At 38.3% G+C, this 12884-nt stretch overlaps 2 protein-coding genes across 3 annotated transcripts in view; one reads left to right on the forward strand and one right to left on the reverse strand.

The window, feature by feature from the left end:
• Positions 1-12884, reverse strand: part of LOC136857363 (serine/threonine-protein kinase PLK1-like) — a 692893-nt gene that overhangs the window by 142358 nt on the left and 537651 nt on the right. The gene's annotated exons all lie outside the window — the stretch shown is intronic.
• Positions 9497-12884, forward strand: part of LOC137496964 (serine/threonine-protein kinase PLK1-like) — a 63044-nt gene continuing 59656 nt past the window's right edge. The window contains exons 1-3 of one of the 2 annotated variants that reach the window (XM_068225158.1): positions 9497-9805; positions 9970-10191; positions 10271-10488. In XM_068225158.1, the coding sequence (XP_068081259.1) occupies positions 9692-9805; positions 9970-10191; positions 10271-10488 (554 nt within the window). In that variant the 5' untranslated portion in view covers positions 9497-9691. The remainder of the gene's footprint in view (positions 9806-9969; positions 10192-10270; positions 10489-12884) is intronic. The other variant, XM_068225159.1, reaches the window with a different exon arrangement.

Consider the following 12884-nt stretch of genomic DNA (forward strand, 5'->3'; position numbering starts at 1 on the left):
TAGTCTTTACTATCATTATATTATCCACTGTTCTTTTCTTTTTTCTAAATCCCCCTTGGTAATCTGTCAAAATTTCATTTTCTTCCGCCCACCCGCTTATTCTGTTCGCTAGCACCCCAGTATATATTTTACTCAAAGAATCCAACAGAGATATACCTCTATAACTGTTCACATTGTTCCTACTACCCTTCCCCTTGTATATAGGGCATATAATTCCTGTTTCCCATTCCTTAGGGTAATTACCTCCCTCAAATATCCTATTGAATAGTTTAACCATGCCCTCTATCATTATCTCATTTTTACTAATTTCCTTCCAAAACTTGTTATTTATACCATTACACCCCCCGGCCGACTTCGCTCTGGCTCTGCTTATCACTCTCAGGATTTCCTCTCTTGTGATTTCTTTATCCAGGTCATAAATTGCCACTCTCCTATTCCTCCAAATTACTTCTTCTCCCGAACCTCTCCATCTATCATCCCCTTTTTTTCCTAGTAATTCATCAAAGTGCCTGACCCATTGCACTTCCTCAATACTCGTTCTCTCTATATTCCTTCCACCCTTAATAATTTTATTAATCTTAACCCAAACTCTCTCAACTGTCTCCCGGCTGCACTGCCCATTCTCTTCTGAGATGCTCTGCTCTCCTGCCACGTCCCTCCTCCTCTTCTTTTCTTCTTTCTTCTTCCCATCTTGCCTTGTCCTCTCACCGCCCTCAACCCTCTCTTTTTCGTCCATTTCCTTTAGCTTCGTCACTGAATGTACTCTAACCCATCGCCCGTTTGTCACCTCCAACCTCAGACCTCTTATTCGGGCCTTTAGCCCCTGGTTCCTCGCTCTCCATAGGTGCCTATTCAAGATCTTCATATTTTCACTTCCTTCTCTTCCCATGTCTCCTTTCACCCCTATTTTCAGTCCTTGTAAATTCTTGCTGTTATCTAACACAATTTCTGCCATTAAGGTTGAGAACAATTTAACCCTAATTGGCCTCCGACCTTTGATTTTACCAACTCTCTCTACATCATCTATGTCTATCTCACTAAAGCTTATCTTCATTACATCACGTATAACTTCCACCACCTTAGATATCAGCTCAATCTTGCTCTCTCTCGCCCCTTCCTCAACTCCATATATAAATATTGCTTTTTTCAATCTCTCCTGCCTGTACCCCTCCGCTTCTTTCTTCATCTTCATCACCTCCTCTTTCAGATGTTTCACTTCCCCTCTCAATAACTCGATTTCTTTCTCATTATTGACCACTCTCCTGCTCGATTCCTCTGTCTTCGTTTCAAGCCATTTCTTCATGTTCCCTATCTCCTTTCTCTGCTCCTCCATCATGTCCTTTATTTCCTGCACCTTATCCCATTGACACTTTTCCTGCATAACTTCACTTACAACCACCCTGAGTGCGGCCAAATCCTCCGTACTATATTTTCCACTGGTATTTGGGCCTGGGTTTACTTCCACCCCCCCAATAACCAGTAGCACCGCTATCACTGTCACCACCAGCACCGCTTCACTCATTTTCAATCCGTCCGTACTTATCACCAATCCACTCCTGGTCTCCTTCTTCTGCCTTGCCTGCCATTTCCCAATAGCGGCCCGGTACTGTTCAATGCCGACCATGTTTACAGCACGCACTTCACTACGCAACCTCTCTCCTCGACCGCTCGAGCTAGACTGTGGCTCCTGTAAGTTGAAATTGTACTCGGTTGCGTATTGTTGCTTTACCGTGATGTTCAAGCGTTGAAATAGTTAAGGACTCTTTTCCAATGTTTTCCAAGTTTAGTTTATCTGTTAGATCTCTGACGATATAACTGCGTTCACTTCCGGCATCAAGTAGTATTTTTGTCATATGCTGATTGCCGTTGCGATCAGAAATCCACACTAATGCTGTGTTCAAAAACATCTCATGCAATTGTGTATTCCTTGTCTCTGTAGTATGGACGGCTGTAACAGTTGTTTCTTTCGTAGGTGACTCCCCTGTGGTTACTGCCGTTATTGTATTCAAGGGTGACTTGCAAATGGATTTATGATGTCCTGTGTTTTTACAGACTCGACATTTCTGATCTTTCTTTCTACAGTCTTTCATTTTGTGGTTTTTGCCTAAACAGATGAAGCATCGTCCATCTTTCTTTAATTTTTCTGATCTGGCTGCAACTGAGATTATTTTATGGCATTCGTTACTCCAGTGGCCTCTTCTATCGCAAAAGGCGCAAGTGATTGGGTTTGTTTTTATTTGAACGCTGTACGTTAGTTTAGGTGGATTATTTTGCTGTTCAGTATGCTTACTCTTTTTTATTTCTTTCTTGTATTGACTGGTGCGTAGATTCATTGTTGTAGAAAACTGTTCTCCTAAACTGTCACTGAACTCGTTCAACTTTTCCGATTTTTCTTTGCTGAGTATCCATTTGTCCAGGAAATTCATCAGGGCATCCAAGTTACCATCATCGCCTTGCGTAGTGTACCAGGCGAATTTTGTTTCATCTGGAAAGGCACGTAAAATATCTGCAGATAAAAAGGAACCAAGCATGCAGGCATCAAACCCAAGTCCTTTAAGAGCTGCAATATTCATCTGGCAACTGTTATATATGCTTCTCAACTCGGTAGTAGTTGGATCTGAATTTTTTTCTCAAGGTACGGAAGAAATCGATATGTTCCTGTTGCTGTAATTTAATGTTGTCGAAGCGTTCCTTCAGCTTCTGAAGTGCGATCTTGTAATTTTCCTCTGACATTTTCAGCCCACTGATGAGATGTCTGGCTTCTCCTTCTACCAAGTTCCATAGATACAGATGTTTGTCAACTGGCGTAATTGCCGAATTATTATGAATTGCTGATTCAAATTGCTGATAAAATCTTGGCCAGTCTGAAAAGGTACCCATGAAAGGTTTAATTTCAAGCTTAGGTAAGCGTGGTCTCACGATTGCAGACTGAAGAATAGTTGTGTTATTCTTTGCGTTTGATTGCTGTTGGGGAAACCTAATTTCTTTGATCTTCTTGTTTGCTATTGCAATTAGTTTTCGGTCTTTCACACTCTTCTGCATCCCGTTCGTTCGCATCGTCTTCCTGCAACGCCTGTATCCGTTTCTGAATTTCGCTCAAATCTAGTAGTAGTTCGTGTAATCTTTGCGTTAATATTTCCATTTCGATGTCATATCCATCTTCGATCGCTGTTCGTAGTCTTTGAACAAGTCTAGTTTCCGACGATCTGGTTGCTGTTCGAATGCGTCTTTCAGTTTGTAAAATGTTTGCATTTGAAACTGTAAACTGAGCAGTAGGTGCGTTAATATTCGTATTCTCCATGTTTCCCTGAACTGAATTATGCATGAATACCGTTAACGAAAATAACACACACTACGTACATGGACATAACCGTATTCCTCCTGTCTTTAACCTATATCTGTACTGTAATTGGTATTTCACTGCAACCTGAAGTTACACTGCATTCGTAAACAGTCCGGGTTTCCGTATTATGTTTTTACGACAATTAAATCTTAAGCGTTGGTTTCGTATAGTACTGATCCTGTCAACAGAGGCTTTACACTCTTGTAATATTCACTGTTTTTGCGACGAACTTTGAAATTTACAATGATGTTTCGTAACACTTCAAGTGATTCTGTTCGTAATGTACATAATTACGTATATTCCTTCAAATGTATATCCGTTGCTTAAGAAATTGAATGTAAGTAGAGATCTTACTTGGGTTAGCTGGTTTCTTGTTGATACGGCGATGTTGCGTGATGCTGCTTAGGCCCCATTCACAATGCAAACGTAACCGTAAAATTAACGTAAAATTTGTGGTATTCACAATGGAGGAACGTAACATTAACGTAAAGAGTACACAGCAGCCAATCAAAACACTACCATGTTATTTAGTACGGAAGTCAGGTTTTGGGCTATCTCGCAGTTTTATATTTCAATACTTCGATGGAATCAAAGAACGTGGTAGCGGAATTCATATTACTTCAAACATCTATTGCTTTGCTCCTGGGAGCTGTGTAGGCCTACGGTACCTGAAAAAGGCAATGTAAACAATGGTGCAGAAAATGGGTTCATCCCTTGAATCAAAGAAGGTTATCTCAGGGCGATTTCGGTAATCTACTGTAAGAAATGACCCTCATCAGTTCGTTTTGGACATGCGGATGAAACCTGAACTGTTTGCCTTTCTTACGATTTGCTTCCACTTTTGTAATAAAAAGAAATGTAAGGTCTCCTTTACCTACATCTATGACCCTATCTACCACACCCCGATGAGATGTTTGGATCTATTTGTGTGGATGATATCGTTTTCGTAAAATAGTAGTCCGTCATAATGTTAAGAAATATACAGGGACACTGTTTTATTTATGACAGGGATTCTCTCTCGTCCGTTTGCCACCGCTGCGAGCTTGTCTCCCGCCATTTATTGTCAGATTTCATTACTACAGGATATTAATTTCCACCAATTATTTTTAGGTACAGCGTATTTGTAATTCTTTTTCCTTCTATCATACATAGCCTATACACAAAGATTATTTTGAAAGAGAATTACAAGTGTTTCGTCGAAAGAAGTCATTATATCGTGCACAACGCACAGTGTTTACCTCTGCTCTGATTGGCTGGTTCTTAAAGTTAACGTAAAATTAACCGCAAGAGCTTGGAGTTTGCAATCCCTTAATTTTACGGACTAGCAGTTAAGTTTACGTCGGCGCATTGCGAATGGACCCGTTAGATAAGATTTCTGCTAACTTCTAAGTTAACGTTAATTTTAAGTTTACGTTACGTTACGTTTGCATTGTGAATGGGGCTTTTAAGTCAGACTGAAGACTAGCTACAAAAAATCACTAAGTCATTCCCTGACTTAGTGAGTTCTTCTTCTCACATTACAAGTTTCTATTGACTTGATGAGATTCATAAAAATGGGATTCACTGGTGTCCATGCAACGCAATCACATCTTCTTCTTCTGGAACTGTTTTTTGGGCTCCTTATTTAATAATTTTTTCCCAGTCAATATTCAACGCAATCACTTAATGAGTTATTCCAGTCTGTGGAATTGACCTTCACTTTGACAACAATGTCATTAAGTCAAAACAGCCAAATTTTGACTTAGTGAGTTTCTTCACCAAGCCAACGGTATGCTACTGGTTAACCTCCGAAATTCTTCATTAATTCGAGAGATCATGTCAGGACCGGTTACGAACAAATCAGTTACGAATTCCCATACTTTCTTCAGTTTTTCAGAGGATGATGAGAACATTAAACAAAATTCCCGCCTCAGTTTCTAGAAAGACTTGACAATACTTCTTTCTCATTCTACTGCAGGTTCCTAAAATTTAATACACTTTTTGTTATATACATCAGGAATATATTAATTTTCGAGAATGAAGGACGTTGTTTTTTTTTTACTTGCTAAATATTCCGGATATGGGAAATAACATCCGTATTGCGATAATTCATCGATGATCAAGTTGGCTGAATGATAGTCCAAATATGAAGCCAAATTGAATGACGGTGCAGACTTTCGTTTCGAGCTATTTTGTGACCGAACGTTAATTGCTATCAATGAACGGATTGCACTTTCTTCTCCTAAAATTAAGTGATCTACAACTTTGGCCCTATGACTTTTTGTCGTATCTCGACCCCTTCTACCTTAGATTGAGCTTCATTTTCCCGGTTTCGCAAACTTTTGTTAAATTTCCATAAATTATTTTACTGATTCACACACTCATATGATAGATAGATGAACGAAATTCAACACGCTCTTTGGCAACGGCATTGGCCATATGTAGACCGACGTTCATTATTCTAGCTTCCATGCAAGTATGGGAAAATGGAGGGTATATGCGGAAACACTATTGAAATTTCAGCCTAATTTATGATACTTAACCAATTTATGGAGAAGCCCTTTGAGATACGGTAAAACCTTAAATAACCAAAACTATAGACCGTTTCCTCGTCGACCCGCCTGCAAAGTTTCAAGACTCTAGCTGTCTGCTAAGTTGGCGAAATTATTTTTCAACTGGTGTTAAGCGGACAAAATTTGATATGGATCGAAACGTTCACCCCTTTCTATGGTGTAAATATTCGAGATACGACAAAATGCCTCAGACAGTATTCTAGGCGACTAAATGGGCCGTCTGATGGCGCAATCCGTATCTCGATACTTAGCCTACAAGCAAGACCGTCTACAATAATATCAGACCTTAATACAAAAACAACATGGCCGACGCATCGGTTCCATGTAAACACGCCTGTGATACATAAACATAACCTTTTAATTACCGTATTGAGTTGCTAAGCTGTCAATAATAACGAACAGAACACTTAACTTTGGGTAATAGACCAATTATATCTAGAAATACCCTAATTTAAGATAAGCAGTAAGTATGTGGATAATTCAAAATATAAATATTTTCTGTGAAATAGCTTGGTAAAGGAAATAGGTAATATAGGACTGCATTCTAAAATAACAGTCCTGGGGGAATATTTCATGTGTTTCAGGTCAGTCAATTAATTAATTAATTAATTAATTAATTAATTAATCGACCACCAATGAACCGAATTAGGGCTGTCGTCCAAGTGGCAATTACGTATCAATTCTCTACCTACGGTAGTCTTTTCTTAAGTGATTTCAAAAAAGTTGGAAATTTATCTAATTGGTGTAGATTAGTAGGGGGCACCCTTGGCAAATTATTCCAGACCGTAATTCTTCTTCCTATAAATCAGTACTTGTTTTAGAAATACATTAATTTGAATGACATTGCTATTACCATACGCTTTTAAATATAATAGCCTACCTCGTTCATGAAATTTGTTAGAAGCGAAACCTTGTCACGAATTTCAATTCTCTTATAACAATGATTCTGATAATGATCCACCAAACTGCTACATATGTTTCTCTTCAGATAATCACTAGGAGCATCAATTTGAAATACTCTGGTAGCGTATGCATTTTCGTATAAAGCACTTTAACACCCAAATCGTTGGCAACGTAAATACGTACTGTAAGTGACAGTATATCACTTGATACCTTGTCCTCCTATTCATCAAAGAGAATGTAATCTTCATTCACAGATAAAATAAATAGCTTTATCACTTTTTATAGGCTCACTTTAAAAATCCTCAAAAGGATTTACTATGATTGACACCAACACAGAGTTTTGCCCTTATCCGAAAAACAACCCCACAGCTCATTAAGTACACGGAACACATCCTCTCTATTGACTAATTTATCCCCGAATGTTTAATGCACCCTAATAAACTACTTGTAACTGCGAAATCGTCACTTGATCTGAATGTAAGAGCATCTGCTGTAATATAAATTACATACAGGCATGCAATACGATCGACACGTCCTAATATATCAAAATAGTTTTTAAACCAAATTTCAATAAAAATATCACTGCACTAACGTTTCTTAATCAAACCAAACCAACAGAAAGAACTAAACTGATGCTCCGCACATGCTCATGAGTACATTTGAACAAACCGATCGGGCCGCCATTTTAGCTAATATCGATAGTTGCATTAAGGTCTGATATATTGTAGTTGGTCTTGCTACAAGGAATACAAAGCCTGCTCACTCGCAGTGTTCTCTTCAGAAACAGTGTCCGCCTGGCAGTGCGCGTCTTGACCGCTGCAGCGCTAGTATACCACCTCACATCAGCACTCAGTAGCATTGGTAACGGGAGTTAAAACAAGTTAAAACCAGCACAAATTGACCTCTATACTATACTTCCTGTATATTATATACATTACTGAGCAGAATGAAGTAGAAAATAATTAATGTTCACCTTTTAACCCTAGGAGTTCAATTCAGCTGTGGATTTTCATTTCAGATAACACATATAACTGTCGAAATATATGTCTGGCATTTAAAGGATGTAAGGTCTTTACTAGATATTTTTACTACCGCACCATAGATTTTCAGTGAAAAGGAACGACTTTAACTATTTTCCTTGATATTTTCTTCTCATAAATTATTTTTCTTATCGAGAAGTATTCTCAGCAATACTCATCTGCCATGCCATTAGCGTAGTTAGTGACAGAGAAGTGCAGAAACTTCTGCAGTATTATTCTGCTTTGTTTCTCAGGATGATCACTTTTCCCACACTGTAGAATAGGATTTTTAGCAACACGTGGCAACTGTATTTCGGTTAATATTTGTGCTGTTTTTGGACTGCCCAGCGTTACCGATAACATTTCGTCCCTTACTTGCCCCAGTTTCATCAGCAGTGAAATAAAACTTCGCTTTGGATACCTGAGGCCACCTCTGTCTTTGATTTTTATTAATGACGTTAGTGGAGATGGACTCTGGATACTACTAATTTTATCAACACACTCTTGACATGGCATGTGGTCTTCGACAACTCTTACCAAATACCCTCCAATATATGCCATTGCAGCGCTCGACGGAGCGGTCACTAAGGTTCCATAACTTATTCTTGGTACCACCTACACAACAGAATAAGGAAATTATTATCATCAGAATAGGAGCAATAATAATAAGTAACCTAATTTTTGCCGTCTCATGGTCTGCGTATTTACTGTACCATACCTGGTCTGTTTATTGCTTTAATTCATAATTCCCTAGTTGGCTCTTAGCAAGGGAATACATGGAAACTAGTTCCAGGAACTTTATTTCTAGAGCCTTGTTTACAAAAGGAACTTTATTTCTAGAGCCTTGTTTACAAAACGGAACGCAGCAGTACACCAGCGTAATATGATTGACGTTTTTAACCATATCCTTTTCCCATTTGGCCAGTGTGTGAATTAAGCAGAAGGTGTCAGGTTCCAATTCATCCTCAATTTACAAGAGTTTCCCCGTTTCACATCGGATGGTAAAATTATATTCTGCGACGTTTGCAGCAAGAGGTGAGTGAAACTTGTTTTATATTTCCCCATAACGAATTATTATCAATTTAACAAAATCAACACGGTGTTTTAAATAATGCATATTAAGATACGTAAAACTGCAGCTGCCTAAAAATACTTTAGAGCCTATTTGAGAGTCTGTTTTAGGCAGTTAAAATAACATTTTAGCACCTAAAAATCCGAGATCCAGTAATCACTATATCAACAAACACAAACACCAGTCCCCGAGCCAGAAGAATTAATTAGACGTGATTATAATCACCCATCCGGCCGGCAATCGAATCTGGGACCTTCTGAATCGAAGGCCTCAACGCTGACCATTCAGCCAAGGATTCGGACAAAACAAAATCATCATTGAGTTTCATTATTTCTATCGGTATTAACATTCAACTTTCGTCACCAGTAAGCATACAGTGTGTAGAAATACCGCCAACCGACGTGTTCATGTGAGGTTGAATTGCAGCGCCTCTAGCGGCAAATATAGCATCCACACGGCGGACAGCTATGAGTGGCTATTGGGCAGGCTTTGTGTTCCTTGTAGGCTAAGCTCGATACGACTTATTATTCTCTTTGTGATAGTCTTGTAGACCGCGTGCGCAGGAATTCATTGGCAGGGCTCTAATTGGATGTTTTTACAGATTCTAACTTCCAATCACGGCCCTATTTTTCAAACGCGGAGGGAGTGGTAAACGGTTTAAGTTTCTGGTGAGGTTGGATTTCTTTTATGTGTTAAAATATTATTACCTATCTATCCTTGGGTGAAATGTCGTTGACACAGCCCATAAGCATCAGCAAGCAAGCAACAAGCCCATCTATCCTTCGGCCAATATATTTCGACGATGGCTTCCAAAGAAGATTCCTCACATGAAGAAGACGATAAGCACTTTATCCCAGTTATCATACATGATTCTGGAACGGGACCTCTGTACAAAAAAGGAAGGTTTCTTGGGAAGGTAAATGTTTTTATTTCTTGTGTGGATATTTTGTTATTTAAGAAACAGAAAATAGCTTATCTGAGTGTAATTGTTGATATAATGTTCGAAATAAGTGTTAACGTTGGAATTATGGTGTAGGTAAGATATTTGACATAATGTTTCTTTTCCTTTATTATTTACAGGGAGATTTTGCGAAATATTACGAAGTTACTGAAGTTGAAACGGGCAATATTTACGCCTGCAAGATTATTTCAAAGAAAATAATTAGCGGAAACCAAAAAGACACAATTGTCCAAGGAATTTCAATCCATCGCAGTCTTAATCATAAGCATGTGGTGGGATTAAACAGTTTTTTCGATGATGTCCACAACATTTACATAATTTTAGAACTTTGCCGAAGGAGAGTAAGTAGTTTCATTCCCAGAATTAAATGGCATATAAATGAGTTTAGTTTTGCACTTATTGTTTATCATTTTGTTTCAGTCTCTACTGGAATTACATAAACGCCGACAAGCCTTATCAGAACCTGAAGTCAGGTATTATCTGACACAAATTTTGCTGGGTGTAGATTATTTGCACAAGAAGAATATCATTCACAGAAATCTGATACTTGAAAATCTCTTCCTTAATGACGAATTACAAGTCAAAATTGGAGGCTTTGGTTTTGCAGCAGGAGTTGAATACCAGGGCAAGTGTGAAGAGTATGTATACCAATCCATAATTTTCCAGTGTGTAAGATTTATTTAAATACATTAATCTAGTTACTGTGCACCTGATGTGAATGTGGTACAGTATGTTTCATCATAATTTATCGTAACACAATTTTGATTTTTAAGGTTACCTATATTTGTATTTTCAGATTGACTATGTAGTATTTATTGTTACGAAAATTTTATTATCTTTATTATTATTTAGTCGCCTCTTACGACAGGCAACGGATCATCATCATCATCGGTTTGCCCTTCCAGCGAGCCGGGTAGGGTGTTTGAAAACGAGCGTCTTCCAAAGTTGCCTATTCAAAAACATTTCGTTGTCCAAGACAGATTCCCAATTCCATCCTCTTCTCTCCACGTCTTCCCTCAGTTGGTCCATCCATCTTCTTCTTGGTCTTCCAGCTGGTCTTCTACCTGTTATTCTCTTTTCCAAATAAGCACATGGTAACCTTGTGCTATTCATTCGTTTAACATGCCCAAACCATTTAAGTCTAGATGACCTAAGTCTTTCTTCCATCGATTCATTTAGACCTAGGTTAGATCGGATCTCATCATTTTTCACATGATCAAGTCGGGTCTTTTGGAGGGCAGTTCTAAGAAATTTCATTTCACAGGCTTGAATCCTACTATAATCCTTTGATGTTAGTGTGCAGGTTTCCAGAGAATATGTAAGGATAGGAATGAAATATGACTTGTACAGGGTCATTTTTGTTCTTTGTGGGACTTTCTGATCCCATAGTAGGTGTCTAATGATGCTGTAAAAGTTAGAGCCTTTGGTTACTCTGTTATTTCTATCTCAGCTCTGTTATTACTAGCAATTACGCTTCCTAAATAACTGAATTGGTGTACTACTTCAACTTGGTGGTCCTGTATTTTTATGTTGCATTCTGTATAATGTCTGCTGATTTTTAATGCTACTGTTTTTGATGGGTTCAATTTCATTCCATAATCATCAAACTTCTTACACCATGTATTCAGATTATTTTGCACTCCCTCCTCTGTTTCATCCCATATTGCCACATCGTCTGCAAACACCAGAGCCTGAAGATCTTTATTACCTTTTCCTTTTAGTTCCTTTAAAATGGTATCCATAACTGCTATGAATAGAAGTGGTGACAAGGCACTTCCCTGTTGTACTCCTTTGGTTGTATTGAACCATTCAGAGTGACCATCTCCAATTCTGACACAGCTTTTACAATTACTATATAGCATTTGGATCTTCCTAATAAGGTACTCCGGTACACCAAGTTTTCTAAGACTTTTCCAAATAGTTGATCTAGGAACATTATCATACGCCTTTTCAAGGTCCATAAACACAATAATTAGGTCTTTTCCTCTTTCCCAGTGTTTCTCTGCCAACATCCTCAAAGCAAATATCAGATCTGTTGTGCTTCTTCCAGTCCTAAAACCATGTTGTTCCTCTTCTAAGATAGGCTCTAGTATATCCCTTACTCTGGCTTCAATGATCTTCTCCATAATTTTAAGGCCGTGTGATAGGAGGGTAATGCCTCTGTAATTTTCACTTTTCCTTCTACTCCCTTTCTTAAAGATAGGAACTATCACCCCTTTTGTCCAATCTTCAGGTATTTCATTATCCTTCCATATTGTTCTGAGAACTCTATACAGCCACTGTATTCCTGGTGGACCAGCAGCTTTAATCATGTCAGCTGTAATTTCATCAGCTCCTGCTGACTTACCACTTCTCATCCTGTGGAGAGCTTGCTCTACTTCTGTCCATGTAATTGGGATATCTTCCTCTATTGTTTTCTGTCCTACATCCTCAACAGAGATCTCTTTAGGGCCACTTAGGAGCTTGTCAAAATACTGCCCCATTGTATCCGTGATATCTTTCATATTGCGAACTATATTCCCATCTGCTGTCTCCAGAGCTGTAATTGCTTCTTTATCTGATCTTTTACTTTTAACTATTCCATATAACATTTTCATATTCCCTTTACTGTCTTCTTCCAGTTTAGTTGTAAATTCTTTCCAACTTTTCTCTTTTTCTTCCCGTACAATTCTCTTGACTTCCAGCTTTCTGTATCTATATTCCTTTGCTATCTCTTCCAATTTATTGTTGTCTATTTGGTCACTGTTGATTCTTCTGTCAGACTTAGCCACATCAAGAAGTTTTTTGGCTTTATTCCTTTTCATTATGGCTTCTTTCACTTTATCATTCCACCTAGATGTTCTTTTCTCTCTCACTCTTCTGCTTGTTCTTCCACATATTTTATCTGCACTACCAACCAGACTTTCCTTAAAATCATTCCATTCTTCATTACCTTTCTTTGTGTCTGTTATTGGTATTTTAGCTCTGATTTCCTCTTGAAACTGCTGTTTGACTTCCACATCTTTCAATTTCCAGTCTTTAATTCGTGGTTTTT

Source organism: Anabrus simplex, chromosome 1, assembly GCF_040414725.1.
Source record: "Anabrus simplex isolate iqAnaSimp1 chromosome 1, ASM4041472v1, whole genome shotgun sequence".
Lineage (NCBI taxonomy): Eukaryota > Metazoa > Arthropoda > Insecta > Orthoptera > Tettigoniidae > Anabrus > Anabrus simplex.